Source organism: Festucalex cinctus, chromosome 2 (assembly GCF_051991245.1).
Source record: "Festucalex cinctus isolate MCC-2025b chromosome 2, RoL_Fcin_1.0, whole genome shotgun sequence".
Lineage (NCBI taxonomy): Eukaryota > Metazoa > Chordata > Actinopteri > Syngnathiformes > Syngnathidae > Festucalex > Festucalex cinctus.
In genome coordinates, this window is record NC_135412.1 from 7,385,114 (window position 1) to 7,401,083 (window position 15,970).

Here is a 15,970-nt window from a genome sequence, read left to right on the forward strand (position 1 = left end):
AAACTGATGACTTGTTTAAATGTGATGGGCCTCCATCCATCCATCTTCAGAATGTAGAAAAATACGTAGTTGCACAAAAATTGAGCGTATATACGCAATACCGCCGCTGGATCCATGACACAAGCGGACAATTTTCTACACTTCATTTACATAAATCTCATTACTGCTTCCCTATAAAAGTGCATCCGTCTGATGGCATCTCAGCAAATACGCGGTGGCTGTGAGAGATGGTCCAAAATGTTCAGAAGTTTCTTCATCTTTATCCTACGACCTTTTTTCGTATTCGCATACACACACTTGAACGGCGAGAGGGTGAAAGTGATGGAAAGTGTCCGTTTAAGTTATTATTGTTAAATTTATTATTATTATTATTGATTTTAAGGACTGCAGCATTAATACCGATGCATCAGGTATAAAAAGATGTGCTTGACATCTTTTCTGGAAGCTGATCCATTATTATTTGCGCGTATACTCGGTCTGAGGTGGTCCTAAATTCGTTTGCGTAACACACAAATTCAAGTACTGTATTCACAAATCACACATTTGTGCATCAAATTGTGCACACGCATGGTTAGTGAATGAGGACCCATTGTCAGCACTTTGTACTATACTGTCATGTTTCTCCTCTTTGTCCAATGACAATTGCAAATGGCTGCAGCCACTAAATTTCAAAGAGGAGATATTTGCACTTGTCTGTAAGTTCATAAGCCACAGGTTACACAGAAAGATATTCAAAGTTTTGAAATGACGGCATTGCTCTGTCTGGCTTGGTGTTAACGTGGTTGCGTGTTACTCACAGAGAAGCGTTCTCTGTCAGGTACTCTAAGACCTCCTGCAGTTTTGCAGAAGGCGGGAACTGGAGGTCTTGAGGCACCTGGCTGCATGCTGAACAGTTGTCCTGCCCGGCACAAACACACACCCGGCACAAGGCAAAGTTATTGTTCGGCTTTAAAAAATACGGACAACACAAAATGGAGGCCTGTGCAACAAACCTTCCGTTCAGCTTCAAAACTGTATGTGTAGAGTCCATCCACATCATTAAAGACCAGGTAATTATTTAAAGGAATATATGCACTGCAACCAGAAGAGACGTGATGTGTGTTTTTGGTTTAACAAAGCCAGAGATTTCGCAGACTCTTTCCAAACATTCTTCCGGCACCAACCTTGTAGCAATTTTAAAAACTTCACTTGCACAAGCAGCTGCAAAGAGCAAAAACACAAGAGGGACAGCAAAAGAAAATGTTTTTTTTACATATGTCACTGTAAGCTCAAGATGATTAAATCTGATGTGAGGACATGTTAAAAGTCAAACAAAATACTATCAAATGCGTCAGTTTCATACCAGCGATAACAGCATTCGTCGACGCAACGGCAGGAATGATCCGCTTCACAACTCCTGCAAAAGCGAGTCTCATCAACACCAACAAACGTGACGGCTGTCAGTTGCAGTGAGAACGCAAAATGGATTTGACCTTGAGTGAGTCTGTACGTGACTCCTGTGATGTTGAACTGTGCTGCTCGCTCCAGCGCTCGCTCAAACACCCACTGGATGTGCTCGGGATTGTCGCCGTCTAAACCCGTTTCTAGGGAACACCAATGATTCTCCAACAGCACGGAAAGGGTCATGTGATGTGCTTCACATGCTTAACGTGCGCACTTCCATACCTCCAAATGGCTTTTCTTTCGGCCACTGAAACAATCTGGGATATTCGATGCAATGTTCGGGGAGCCTCGGCATGGATGCGATGGTGCACATGGGGAAATGAACCTGAGTATTGTCAAATGAGAAGGTTAGCGGCAACTCCTTGGATGCTAGCAATGTCCGGTAGGACAAGTCTTGCTTGCGCTCAATGAAAAATGTAAAGACAGAAGGAGGAGTAAGAGACCTGCGGCGGGTACAACTCAAGCGTGCAGTCTATGCAAGCCGTCATGCCGGGCAAAATGACGCGGGCGTTTCCTTTGAAGCCTTCCGTGCCTCCGTCAATGAGGGGGATGATGGAGCTGGGATCCAGTATTCCATCTTCGTAGTTCAGGAGGGAGATCTAAACTCGACAACAACCACATTGAGTTCAATTCCTTCGGCGTGAACCTGACGAGCACTTGTTGAAGAGAGCGCAGCTTCCAACCAGCATGCCGTTCATCCACCGCCTGGCAATGATGGAGTCCAGCCCACAGACGATGATGTGGAATTCTGCAGGGGGACGACAAAGTTAAAATCTGGGGGCTTGACTTGCTCGGATGAAGTTGACGTACGATGGGGGGAGAAACACACTCACGCCTGTAGAAGGACGCGTCAAAGTCCTGGATTTTTTTGAAGTGACTGAATGTGTAACTGTTAAGGAATCAAAAACAAGTTCACGCTCGTTGAAGTTGAATCTAAAGCCTAATTTATGCCTCCACGTTTGCTCTCGCGTTGATGATCGCCGTAGGTCACATGATCGACGCGAGCCATGAATTTTAAGTGCCGCGTCGCTCGTGGCCGGCTGCCGTGCACACGTCGCCAATCCTTGAACGCCGTAGATGGCGGGGCGTAGCTCGCTTCTGATTGGTCCGTTCGATGGCGTTTTTTCTTTTTTTTCCTCTCTCTCTCTCCCCGCCCCCCGCCCAGATAGTTTCCGTGAAGGCAACTGACGGCGCAAATCGACTTCCTGCTCGGAGACCACGGCTGTGCATGTGGATATGTGCCTGGGACGAGAGGCGGAAAACAACAATAAAAAAAAATAAAAATTAAAAAAAAAAGTGTTCGCTAAGCGCATGGCTGTTGTGTTTTGGCGAGTTTACGGCCGACACCGGTGCAAATTGGCAATAATTAATTGCCACGGTGATGAACTTACTCTCCCCCCGGCTTTGTTTCGTGTTTCTGAATTAAATTGAACTTCCTGAATCCGTCATAAAATGCAGAGGAATCGCCACTCTGTGGCGGCCCAGCCATAGCGACAGCGGGACTTGGTGTGAAACTCCAGCAGACACCGATGTGTATTGTGATGTGTATTGCGCACAAGTCGGAAAGCAAACGCACGAGCGGAGCTCCAACGTGACGCCTCTACGCGAGCCTCTCGCAGAAGCATACTGAGGCCTTAAGTGTGATGAGGTCATTGTCATTCGAGCCCAAAACTGCTCCAAAGAGGATACGGGACAACTTTACATCCAGGGATGCGACTGTTAATGAAGTCAGCAGCCACTTCTGCTTTTGGCCGTCCAACATCTTTAGGCCTGAGGAAACAGAATAGAACAAAAAGACTCGCCATTAAAGGTGGGGTTGGGCTACTTTCACAAACATGCACTGTCATGACCTTGATTCAAAACATCAAACATTAGAACACATTTTTCAATGGAAGATCTTGCGCAAATATGTTAAAAAAAAATAAATAAAATTGCCTGGTGTGCCTGTCATTGGAAGGTGGCAGGATGCCGCCTTAGTCGGAGAAAATCCATGCAAGCACCGGGACAGAACATGTAAATTCCACACAATCAGCCCGTAGTCAAGATGCAAACCCAGACCCACTTACCATACTACCTTTTTTGACATACAGCATTTAAAATCAAGAACATTTTTGACCTGACCTCAACAAACCATTACGTTTACAGTAGGGGTGGGCGATATGACGATATTAGATCGTTAAGGATCGTTAAGTGTTGACGATCTCATAAAGCTGAAAGATCAACAAGATCGTCTGTAGGGCACATTTTATACAGTTCAACTTAATGCGAGCTCAAGCTTGGTTTATGCTTGACGCATCCATGAGGTCTTTTTTTTTTTTTTCTTCCGCCACGCACGCACTCACACAACCACACAAACTTACTCCACTCCTCTAGTCAGCCTGCTAATGCTAAGTAAGCATGCTAATGCTGATGTGTCCACTCCTCCACCTGGAGCCCGAAGCATCCTTGAGGTTCCGCACGACTCCCCAAAGCAAATGACGTTCGAACGAGAGGCCGAGGGTGCGCGCGGGAGCTCTGACCGCCCGGCCGCGGTGCCCCGGAGCCGCCGGCTCGGTTTGCGTTCCCATGCCGGTGCCAGCGTGGCCACCTCGTAACGAACAGCCGACGGGTACGCAACTCTCCCCGCGCCGCGACACATCCACGATCCACACTGCCCACACGCACCTACGAGAATTTGTAAACTACGCGGAGTTGCGGACGAGCAAACGCTGTCGTAAACAATGTTTTCTACTTTCCAATTCTGTGTTTTATTTACTTTGCTAACTCATTCCAAACTGCTTTTGTCGATAGTTTATTGAGGAAAAAACATTTTCAATTTCTATTGTGGTGTTCATACACCGTTGGCACTGTAACTAAAGTAACCGAGACTGTTCATTATTACCATTTATGTTTACATTCATTGCACTATTTGATAAAAAAAAATAATAATAATTGCACTATTTCAATTGAAACATGTTCAGAAAGCTTAGTTGGCTTAAGATGCCTGTTTTTTTTTTTCCTTTTATGGTTTTATATACATTTTAAATATTTTTTAAATTTTAGAAAAATGTTCAGAAATGTGAAGATTAGTCTAAAAATATGAAAAATAAATAAATAAATAAATTGTATTCTGGAAATTATTTTTAAAGAATCGTGACATGAGATTTTGACCATATTGCCCACCCCTAGTTTACAGTATATGGCATCTTTATGGGCATTACTTACTTTAACCAATAAAAGAATAGATGACAATCGTACAAAAAGACTGATAATAAAATAATAAAAAAGAATCCCACCTGAAAAGAAACTGCCGATTAAGATTGGACCAGTCAATGGTGTCCATGTCAACCACGTGAATGAGGCGGAACCCAGACAGGGCCTGCAACAACACAACCTTGTTGGAACAAAGCTGAGGGCGCTCTCATTGCTTTGAATGCATTTCCTACCAAATCTTTAAGCAGTTCACAGCCAAGTCCACCTGCGCCGATCACCAAAATCTTGCACGTCTCCAACAGGAATTGGAGAGACTGAGACGACACGCGCGTCAAGACGGTATCAAGTCATCGCTCACGCAATGTTCATTCAGTCGTCCGAGTGGCCTCGCTCACCTCTGTGCTGGCCTCAAAATCAGGATGTGTGAACGGACCGGGCCTCTCCAGGAACTTCCTCACGTGATTCCACCGGCCGTCCCAGTCGCAGGCACCACCATCTACTGCCATTCTAAAACCACAGCACAGCACACACACACTCACTCTTAGGAGTTCATCTTGAATTAATAAAATCATAACAGTAATCCAAGACGAACAGCCAGTGGCGACTGGCGCTATTCAGAAAATGTGGTTTAGATTTTGCCACTCATCACAAAAGGCAACAAACTTCTAAATTGAAGACCAACAGTGTTCCTTCTACAAAATTGCAAATTGTCTTCATATGTAATAATTTTGAGATATTGCCAAGGATGTTTTGTTCACCAATTCTTTTTTTAAATGAATTTTGATACTATTTTCCTTGACTTCTTGTCACTAAATGAGTTATCCATCAACTTGTGTGGGTTGTATCTCTACAGTTTAAGGTGGAGAGGTGATTATATATGTATATGGTCTCAAAGTCATAACGGCCCACTGACATAAGCCAGAACTACAATGTGACCAGCTACAAAAATGAGTTTTATCCCCCTGGTACGGGGAATATAAATAAGTTGACACACCTCTGCTCAAATGCCAGCTTTTGCGGCATAAAAATAACTGATCCCCAGGATAAATCATTTCAATTTTTACCACTATTGATTTGATTTATCACCTGTAAAACTCAAGGAGAGAAGTAAAATTAAAAACTGAGATATTGTGATTGCAAAAGTGAGCACACCCTCATAACAGGGATGTGGCTGTGGTCAGAATTACCCAATCACATTCAAACTCATGATAAACACGAGTTAACTTTTTTTTTCCCTCTCTCTCTGCTTTCTCCCACAGGATTGAATGTAAGGGTGAGACAAATGTGACTTTTACAATTATAGTAAAATGTTCAAACATAGTTTCATTGAACCATAACAATAATTCCCAAACACAGAATGTGTTCTGGTCTGATGAAACTCTGAAAGACTTTTTTTTTTTTTAATTCGATTTGAATTGAACAGGTTATAGGTCACATTAATGGTGAAAAGGTTTTTAAATTATTTATCTCCATCAACTGTACTGCCGCACATATTGATGGTTCGTGATTCGTTGGGTTATTAGCTCCACTTTCTAAGCAACTTCCCTGACAGTTTGCCAGCAGGCTACAATGGTGATAAAACAACAATTTGTCATAATTAGTGCTAGGTTTATGTATGAAAACGTTCATAAATTAGCTACCTAACACCAAATACATGATTCGAAGTCATTAAACCGCATTTCTTCCAGTGTTGGTATTTAGTTCAAATGTCATATAAACACCTGAGCAGGCCAGACACCTTATTTAAACGAGGCCAGTTTCTCAAAACAATTTACTTCCAGATAAATACGCGTGTACCTAATAATGTGGCCAGAAGATGTCACGATATGTTTGTTGCTGAATCGTTCGTCAAAATAAAGAAACGTTAAGAGAACATTTGGATACATTGGTATTAGTGAGTGACAGTAAGCTACTGTACAGTATTTAGTCAGGCTGTGCCTAAAATATGTGAATGTTCGTTCATGTCTTCTGGCCTGACTGTTTAACGCAACCCTTCTGCCGGGCAGCCACAGAGAAACCTTTCATTAGTATTCGTCACTAACTTCTCTGTCAGGTCCTCTATTCGCCTTCTTTTCTTCTCCCTGTAAGAAAAAAACGGGAATAGATTTGAATCATGCCGCGTTAGTGTCAAACTGCGAGTCGTTTAACTCCGATTTAATGGCATTTTTCATCCATCGAGACTTACGGCTCCTCGGCATCCGCCATACTTTCACGGTCCCATGTCCTCGAGTGTGACGGGGGAGTTCGCGAGCGTCAAAGCTGCGCAGCACGACGCAGCTTCGGGGAAACGCAGGATGAGAAACACAGAATACTTTTTTTTTTTATTCTCTCTGAATACCGAACGCGGACTTACCCGTAAATAGTATTCAATGTGATTTTCATTGAATATAAAATTAAATCATGACGTTTGTAGTTATCGTTTGGTACTGCTTCAAAACTCACTTCCGGTGACCAGAAACGGGGACATTCATCCCTTATGAAACAAAACTGTGTTACACTGAAAAACATGTATATATAAAACTAAAAAAAAAAAATGAATTAAAAAAAAAACATTAATGTGCTTCCCAGTTCCTTGTTTTACTATCGCGAGCGTTTACCGTCACATCCGACTGGCTGCTCCCAGTGTACGGCAATGGTCAGCTGACCTGTCACGCACACAAGCAACGTCGCAGTTTCTGTAATATTTGTTGAGAGCTTCCCTACTTCACGTTGACGTCATGGCAGCCAAAATGGAGCTTGCACCTCTCAGACCGTGGGATGATTTCTACCCCGGAACGGAGCGCTTCGCCAAGCCAGAGTTCGGAGATGTGACAAAGTGGAACAACAGAGTTATCAGTAATTTAATGTACTACCAGACGAACTACTTCGCCGCAGCCGTGGTGGTTTTCCTCATCGTTGGGTTAGTACCAGCGAACACAGATTAGCTTGGGTTTACTTAGCGTGCATACTTTTTGTTTTTTGAACCCACACCCATCGTGACTTCAGTCGCTATTCAGGGTGTTTTACGTCAACAGACAACTCGTAGCTCATTGTATGTAATCCCTCGCATTCTTGCGTTATTATGCACTTGCTGAGTGTCGAACAGTCGCACGAATATAAAGTATAGTGGTGGTCAAACGTTGTATAACAAGTAGCACCCCCTAAAATACTTGGATCTAAAAGTAATTGCCTAGTAGACCCACGCGTTCATCAGAAACGTGGCAGAGATTTTATTCTTCTAATTATTGTTGGTGGATGATGGATTGTTGATTAGATTTACCGCATTTCCGTTCTTTGATCTGATCTGCCCTCAAAGCAAAATGACTTGCATGCAGTCAAGACGTACAGAAAATTTTGCTGAACAATTTTGCAGGACTTTCCATTTCCACATGTAGGCTAATATATAGTGGAAACGCTCATTAATGATGCTACACACTTTTGGGACCCTTAAATAGTATTTAATAACATTCTTTAATGACTAAAGTATCTTTGACCTTCTCATTTTAATATCCATCCATTCAATATTGTTTTTGTTCTAGAGTCACAGTAAACTGGTGTTAGATTAGGCCTATCCTAGTTTACTAGGAAGGAAAGGCGGGGCACACGCTAAACTGGTTGCCAGCCAATTGCAGGGCACATATAAACAAATGAGATTGAGTTAGACCCCGACTTTAAGAAGTATGGAGCCACATGCAGAAGGAGGTCTAATCTGTCCAAAATGGTTCCTCTTCTTATACTGTCCTGCCACCCCCCCCCAAAAAAAGGAGTGCAACTGATTTGTCTATGTGACAATGTGTGACTTCATGGTCTTAACTGGTTCCAAATGGTAAATGTGCAAGGGTGCAGATTGATTCAGTAGGGAGATGAAGAACCAGGAAAAAGGTCACAGTGACAAGTCTAGCCAAGCTCGGGCTCAAGTCACCAATCTACTAATGTGCCAAAGAGGCTTAATCTAACAATTTAGACATCTTACCTAATGGCTACCATGCTACTTTTAACTGAATATTTTTTTGACTCATTTCTTTCTCTCTCTCTCTTTCTCTGCTGTTGCTGTTATTGACCACCAGCACATTACTTTAAAATACAATACTGTCCTAAATGGCTAAAACGCCACCGTCCATTTTGCAGGTTCATGAACCCACTCGGCATGTTTCTCGGAGGAGCTGTGGTAACGTTGGTATTCATGGGTTCCGTGTGGGCCGGGGAGAATCAAGCCACCATCAAGAACTTCAAGAGGAAGAACCCCACTCTGTTTGTCATCGGCGTCATGGTCACCAGCTACTTCCTGCTGTCGCTGTTTGGCGGTGTTATGGTCTTCATCTTTGGCATCACCTTCCCGCTGCTGTGTAAGTCTTTATGTTGATTGACATGTTTCCTTTTCGCGATTAACTTTGGTGTATTTATTTTCTACGCTACTTTGCCTTCACTGGATTCCATGCTTGTTGTTTGCTGTTTATTGTGTCTTAATACATTTGATTTATTTTAGCATGGTTGCATTCTACAGTGTAATTTTTTTCTTTTCTTCTTTTTCTCTGGCCATATATACAAACTTTGCTTTGAATGGTCAGACCTTTTTTTTTTTTTTTTATTATTATTATTATTGACATGTTTCACTGGAATTACTTTTTTTTTTTTTTTTTTTCCCTTAACCTCTCACCATCTCATTCCCATTTCCTTCACTGTGTAGTTGTTCTGATATTGGATTATCGGCACATGTTGGCTACTAACAAAATGACTGACTGACAGACATGCGTATTAGAGGCAAAAAATAATATCTCCAAGTCTGTTGGCATGAACGATACTGTTGACTCAAAGTAAAGCCCACTGCAAAACTGTAGGGGGAGCCAAAACAATCCAAGTAATTATTTACTGCTGCTTCAAGTATGCAGTTACAATATTGTAAAATCGCCAACCACACCTGTATGGTCTTAATGTTGATCTAAATTCTAACGTTGTTTTGTTTTCTTTATATATTGGAGTTTGGCCAACATTGCCTTACTGGTGTTTTATAGAGGCCTCAATGACTCAGACAGGAAAGCATAATTGAGGTTTTGTTGCAGCTGAACAAGTTTCCAAACTCTCATTCTGACTCACTGCTCAATTAAAAGAGAACATGCATTGATACTGGAAACTATTTTCACCAGTTTTAGTTTTTTTTTTTTTCTTTCTCTTCTCCCACTACATGTGATCGTTAAAGCGAACCTTAGAGCTTTAACATGCCGCTGGAGGCAGCGTGATCGCGTCCCAGGCGGCCTGCCCACTGCCTCATGTTTACAGATCGCTATGGTTTCTTGATGTGGACACAACCGCATTTACCGACTGATCTCATGCCTTTGCCATCTGCCTCATAGACTAACACCTGCATGCGTGCGTCTCGCTCTCTGTCACTTTTTTTTTTATTTCCCAGCGAAGAATATCTAAATGTAAATATACTTCTGTGTGTAAGTTAGTAACATTTCCCATTGTTGCCGTTTAGTAATCCTCATTCATGCCTCCCTGAGACTGCGCAACATGAAGAACAAACTGGAGAACAAGATGGAAGTTGTTGGGATGAAGAAGACCCCCATGGGCATCATCATGGATCTCTTGGATCAGCAGGAGGAGAGAGTAAACAAAATTCAGGATTATCTCGAAAGCAAACTGAAGCAGTGAGATTGTAGCAAAGGGAAAAGACGGCTCCATCATCCCGCATGCCACAAGTAGAATCGCGTTTGTACTTTTGGCCCTCTGGTCTTCCCTTTTGCTTTTTTTTAGGACAGTTAGATGAGCACACTCCTTCAAATGTGTACAGATGCTTTGTATAACCACAGTTGAAAGGCAAATGGCAGAAAAGCTTTGAGCATTCCCGTGGCTAAAGATTTAAAAATACACACATCCCCTTGCTGATATTGGACTTCTTTGGCACGCAACCTGGGTGCCTTTATCTTCAATTTAATCATGCTACCTTGTTACAAGCATTGCTAGTTTTTATTTCTTGCCGATAATAAATCCGGATTCATTTATTCAGGACAAAACTTTCATCTTGTCACTTCAGGAGACTTTTGAATACTGATCCAAGGCCAATGCGCTTCTGGCGTACATGTGTTCTCACTAGTAATCCTGATTATAAATAGAACAATTTTTCAGACTGTGTGACCATGTGCTGAAAGCAAAGACTAGCCTGAGCTATGCAATTGAAAAGGAATGGCTCCTTCAGCTTTATGTTACGATAGTATGTATATGTTTGCTCTTTGCGTGTATTATTTCTGGTATATTATGAGTGCAATGGTTGTAGGATGCACACGATTATTCGTTTACCTGATACCGGGTTGGCAACATTATGACGTATATCAAAGTAGATTCTTTCTTTTGTGTCGCTGACATCATAGCAAATATTCCTTGACGCTTTTCTCATGTGCATGTTGACTGCGCTGTTTGTGCATAAAGGCCATTGGATGGCAGTAATATGTTGTCCTCTTATGTTATTTGTGACTTTTTCCATTCAACAAGAGTGACGGTGTGATCACAGAGCCAATTATTAAACATGGCTGTATAAATCAATGGATTATGTGTTGTTTTTCTGAGCACTTTTATGAATGGTATGCAATAGTTTTTATAAATTGGCCAAGCAAAGCTACATCTAATCCACTATTAGTAAATATAAGCCTTAGCACAATATGTGGAAAATAAGCATAAAACAATTGAGCTCCCATGTGAATAAATATACATTTTCTCTGCCTTTTTTCAAGGTGCAAATAATGAGAATAGTGATCTAAAACATACAGTTGACACCAGAAGATCCGCTATATAAAAAGACCCCCCTACTGTCTGACATATAATCAGACTACTTGAAATATTTCCTGTTCTCGGTCAATTAGACTGCCAAAAATATTTGCATTTGCTACATGCCAGAATAATGAGAGAAGTTTTTTTTGTTTTTTTTTAAATTGTCAGGACTTTCCTCAAGTCAGGTTTACATTCATTTCACTCGTATTTGGTACCTTTGCCTTGAAACTGTATGACTTCCATGTGTGTAAACATTGACTTTGTCACCCTTGAGCCACTTTGGAACCAGCTCGTCAGTATGACGCGTGTCATTGTCCACGTTGAAAGAGCCGTTTGCATCCAAGCTTAACCATTCTGACTTAAGTGCACGCACCAGTCCCTCTTACTGCCAAACAACCAAAATTATGGCCAAACAGTTCCATTTTAGTCTCGTCAGACCACAGGCATATGGAAATTGCAAGAATAATTTTGCTTGTCTTTTCACATTACACGAAGAAGCTGTGTGTTTCAAATACACCACAAGAGTGTCTCTAACTCAAATATTGTAAATAAACCTAAAATCAGAAGCTTCCAAAGACACGACATCATCATCTGGATTTTCCCCAAATTGTTCATTGTAGTAATCATTCTGTATAGAAACTTCTGGAGAAAGTAATGGAAGATTTGTCTCTAAAAATCATTCTCATTTTTCTGGCATTTAGTAAATATAATTAATTTTGTTAAACCTTGACCGAAAACAGGAAAAGTTTAGTCATATTTCATGTCAAGACAGTCGAGTGGGGGGCATGGGGGTGGTATGTTTCCTTTTATATACAACCATGGCACATATATGGAATCAGATTTTTTTTTTTCCCTCTCCAAATTGAACAATTCCATATTTTCCCCCTCTACTTGCTCTAAAAAATATTGTGACAGCAAATTTTCTTGTGCCATTTTGAATAAAAGTTGATTTTGACTTTTTTTTCTTTCTCCAAAATTAAACATTTAAATAATAATCGTCCAAAAGTGATTCCATATCTTTGGCCAGGGAGTGTAAACTTGTGGTTTCAATTGTACATACCACATGCAGTACTGTATTGGCTTTTGTGAAACATTGTGAAACAAGAGCCAGCCACTTGTGAACATGTGGTTCTTTCTCGCTGCACAGTTCATTTCCAAAATACAGTATGTGTCAAACACATATTACGAGAAGTCACTGCCTCAGATGAGACTTGTTTCACTTGATTCCAGGGCTTTGGGGAGCGGCACCTGCAACCAAAGGAATGAATTGGTATCAAAGTTTGCGTGGCATTCTATTAATAAGTTATAATACTTCACACACCGAATGCTCTGAAAGGAGTGTAATCATAATACAGTGTACAATGGACACTTGATGTAGATATCCCCAAATTTATGTTGGATTATTCTTCTAACGAAAAACAGTTCTCTATGTCTGTGTCAGTTCCGTCCGTGACTGACAGGTGACCATTCCAGCATGTGTCCGTCCTCTCATCCTCAATCAGCTCCACTTTCTTACAACCCGGAACAGAATACGATGAAGGATGTATTTACATCCAGTGAAAAGGTTTCTTTTGCCAGTTTGTGGCCAGTGTGCATAAAATGGTACCTCGGAGTTTGAACATAATTTGTTCCTGTGAAGTGTTATAAGTCAAATTTGTTCAACCCCCAGAACATTTTTTCCTATAGGGAATAATGTAAATGCAATTAATCCGTTCCCAAGCTCAAAAACATAACATTTCTATTATGTTGTGATTATCTAAAATAGCAAGAAATAGAAAATAAAATGTTAATGCTTGCTTTAGTTCAGTGCTGTTTTTGAATTTAACATTTGGTATATTGCTAGACTACTAAGGGATCATTGCATGATGGTTAGGAAGCCCTCGCACCGATATTTACGGATGAAGTCACGGTAGATACAAGGGCGCATCTTCTTTAAATCCACTGTGGTTACTTCTGTTTTTCTTTGCTGCCACTATCACTGTTGTCTTTCTTTAGGCCATGGTGAAGAAAAATTGTTGTGGCAAAAGCAAAATATCACTCGTGAACGTCCGCGTACCTCTGTACCACCTCTGGGAGTGTTCACACTCTGGCTCGAAATGAGCAGCGCCTTGTTTCAACTACTATTAAGTGTGCATTCGGCATCGCTCGGCTTGACTCGTCTACCCATTCAAGGTACGTTTGGCTTTGCTTGGGTGTTCGGACTCCGAAAATTAGGTCAACTTCCGAGGCATTTTTTTTGTGTGTGTGTCTAAGTCCGATTCGTACGAATCCCGAGACGTTCGAACTCCGAGGTTACACTGTATTTGCAGACGGTTTCATCAAGCAAACTGTTTGACTGCAAATTTTGGATTTTTACCATACCAGATCGACAGTAACAACATATTTGGTGTTGGAAGAATGTAGGACCACCTTCTCAACTGAGATGTTGATGAAAATGTTTTGGTAGAATATTTTATCTAATTGGTACTTCCGTACTAAATGCCTGAAGCAGCAATACTCACAGATTTCAGATAGGCCACGTTACTCTTCTTGATCTCATTTAGGAGCTCATCGCGAGGTGTGGGATCAACCTTCGGTGGCACTCGCCTGCGAGGGACCGGCTTCAAAGTCTTAATGACATCCTTCAGGTTTGGTTTTTCATCCGCCATCTCTTGCGTGACTGCCTCCTTAGCTTTGGGAGTCTTCTTCAGTTGGACACCTGCTCGCTCTTGTCGACTGGCTTCCCTGCGATCCAACTCTGCAAAATGGTCACGTTTCTTTGGAGTTTTCTTCAGCCGGACGTCCCTCAGTGGGTTTTGGGTCTCGGCACCCGGTTGTCTGGGAGTTCTCTTGTGTTTGAGCTGCTTTGGGGGCTCTGGTTCTTCTTTGTTTTCTTCCTTTTCTTCTTTTGGAGGCACATTATTCAGTTCTGTTGGGGGTGCAACAAGCCCATGTTTCTGCAGGAGTTCCAGGGGCGGTATGTACCCAAGCATCTCGAGTAAACCCGGAGGCAAGTTTAGACTGTTCTCATACATCTGCATTACCTCCCTCTGCTCCTTCAGCTGCTGTTGCTTCTGTTCTTCTTTTCTCAGTTGCCGCTGGCGGTCCAGGTTCCGGGTTAAGAGATTAGTCACCACCATCCTTGGCCCTGGCTGTTCAAAATGGTATCCCATCTTCAGGAGGGTGTTGTTGGCCTTGAGCAGGCGTGAGATCTCCATCTCGGCATGATGACCCAACATGTGCCTTTGATTGTGAAATCGCAGCTCAGTGAGCGTCTCATTAAACTGTAGGCATCGAATGATGGCAACGATTCCCTTTCCTGTTATGAAGTTGGACTCGACGTTCAGCGTTGTGATGCTGCGGTTCTCGCGCAGCATGTTGGCCAGGTTGAACGCGATGTTTTCATCCACACCGGTGTTTGCGATGCTGAAGGTTTTCACGTGTTTGTTCTTCTTCAAGGCGTTGACGTAGTCCAGGAGCATCTCTTTGGGAATGTTTTCGATGTTGTTGAGATTGACCTCAGTGACAGAAGGGTTGTTGTTTCGGATCTTGTCAAGTGTCGACTCCAGGTTTGTCTCATTTCCCGATGGCCGAGATGTCATTTTGATGTTATTCAGTGCCAGCTTGGGGATTTTTAATTTGTTGATTTTTGTCTCCTCTTTCTGCTGGAGTTTGTCATTGGGCTCACTTGTCTTCGCATCTTCCAGTAAATCCAGAGGAGGTTGAGAATTTGTTCTTTTACTTTCCTTTTCAACTTCTGTTGTTCCGTCTTTCTGGCCTGTCGTATCCTTGCCTGTGCTGTCAGATTGTGTCTCAGTATTTTCATGTTTATTTGGATTCATCTCTTTGTCTTCCCCATGGACCTCTTTGTCTGTTTCATTTCTCTCTTTTGCATTGTCGACGATTTCTTTAATTGGTTCCTCTCTTGTTTCTTCAGATATTTGCTTTTCCCTAGTGCCATCCTTAGCCTTTTCCTCAATGACTTCCTCATGTACTTCATCGTGCCCATTTTCCACAGTGTTGACTCTTTCTTTCTCTTCAGCCTCCTGCCTCAATGTTTTCTGATGAAGACAACCAAGAGGACCAACATTGTTACTACTGTCTCTTCGCAAGTTCTAGCATTATGTTTGTTTTCAACCTATTGTTAAAATATTTGTCGGTCTGGTGGCCTCTTACCTCACTGGGTAGCAGAGTAGCAGGCACTCTTTCTTCCTCAAGCAACCGCTTGGATTCCTTTTCCCAATAGAGGTAGCCGACCAAGGATCTGTGGTCAAAGCTTCCAGTTGGGGACTTCTCTGTCTGGTCCTTCTGCCTCTGTCCAACTGGAACACTATCATCTGGAGCAATCATAATATCCATTTCACTCTGGAGCTCTTTAAGCTCCTCGGGCGAAAGCGTAGCAAGGAGTTCATCTTCATCAATGTCCTCTTCATTGAGCTCCTCGGTATCTTTGTTTGACATCTTTGAGTTCTCGCTTCAAATTCTGTCAAAGGATGCTATATGTTTGTCAGAACACTGACACGGGTCAGAGCAAACTGGCAAGCTTCTGACTTGGTCTAGAGTTGCTCTGCTTCTGTCTCATGTGGAGTCTAAAATTAAACACTGCGAAGTG

At 42.1% G+C, this 15,970-nt stretch overlaps 3 protein-coding genes across 3 annotated transcripts in view; 1 reads left to right on the forward strand and 2 right to left on the reverse strand.

Moving 5' to 3' along the window:
* Window positions 1-7,190, reverse strand: part of uba3 (ubiquitin-like modifier activating enzyme 3) — an 8,987-nt gene extending 1,797 nt beyond the window's left edge. Inside the window, exons 1-16 of the mRNA XM_077512545.1 lie at window positions 6,989-7,190; window positions 6,821-6,912; window positions 6,678-6,716; window positions 5,031-5,142; window positions 4,869-4,949; window positions 4,719-4,801; window positions 3,133-3,213; window positions 2,277-2,320; window positions 2,127-2,191; window positions 1,887-2,042; window positions 1,666-1,768; window positions 1,473-1,583; window positions 1,343-1,396; window positions 1,164-1,200; window positions 993-1,074; window positions 798-898 (exon numbers count right to left, since the gene is read on the reverse strand). Of these exons, the coding sequence (XP_077368671.1) occupies window positions 798-898; window positions 993-1,074; window positions 1,164-1,200; window positions 1,343-1,396; window positions 1,473-1,583; window positions 1,666-1,768; window positions 1,887-2,042; window positions 2,127-2,191; window positions 2,277-2,320; window positions 3,133-3,213; window positions 4,719-4,801; window positions 4,869-4,949; window positions 5,031-5,142; window positions 6,678-6,716; window positions 6,821-6,840 (1,169 nt within the window). The 5' untranslated portion in view covers window positions 6,841-6,912; window positions 6,989-7,190. The remainder of the gene's footprint in view (window positions 1-797; window positions 899-992; window positions 1,075-1,163; window positions 1,201-1,342; window positions 1,397-1,472; window positions 1,584-1,665; window positions 1,769-1,886; window positions 2,043-2,126; window positions 2,192-2,276; window positions 2,321-3,132; window positions 3,214-4,718; window positions 4,802-4,868; window positions 4,950-5,030; window positions 5,143-6,677; window positions 6,717-6,820; window positions 6,913-6,988) is intronic.
* Window positions 7,191-7,254: 64 nt separating this feature from the next.
* Window positions 7,255-11,154, forward strand: LOC144013542 (PRA1 family protein 3-like). The gene is made up of 3 exons (XM_077512546.1): window positions 7,255-7,534; window positions 8,743-8,960; window positions 10,091-11,154. Exons 1-3 carry the CDS (start codon window positions 7,353-7,355, stop codon window positions 10,264-10,266), a joined length of 576 nt encoding a protein of 191 aa, XP_077368672.1. The 5' UTR covers window positions 7,255-7,352; the 3' UTR covers window positions 10,267-11,154.
* Window positions 11,155-12,494: 1,340 nt separating this feature from the next.
* Window positions 12,495-15,819, reverse strand: lmod3 (leiomodin 3 (fetal)). The gene is made up of 3 exons (XM_077515227.1): window positions 15,535-15,819; window positions 13,881-15,419; window positions 12,495-12,627 (listed from the first exon to the last, which is right to left on the reverse strand). The coding sequence occupies exons 1-3, from the start codon at window positions 15,817-15,819 to the stop codon at window positions 12,580-12,582; spliced, it is 1,872 nt and encodes a 623-aa protein (XP_077371353.1). The 3' UTR covers window positions 12,495-12,579.
* Between the last annotated feature and the right edge of the window lie 151 nt (window positions 15,820-15,970).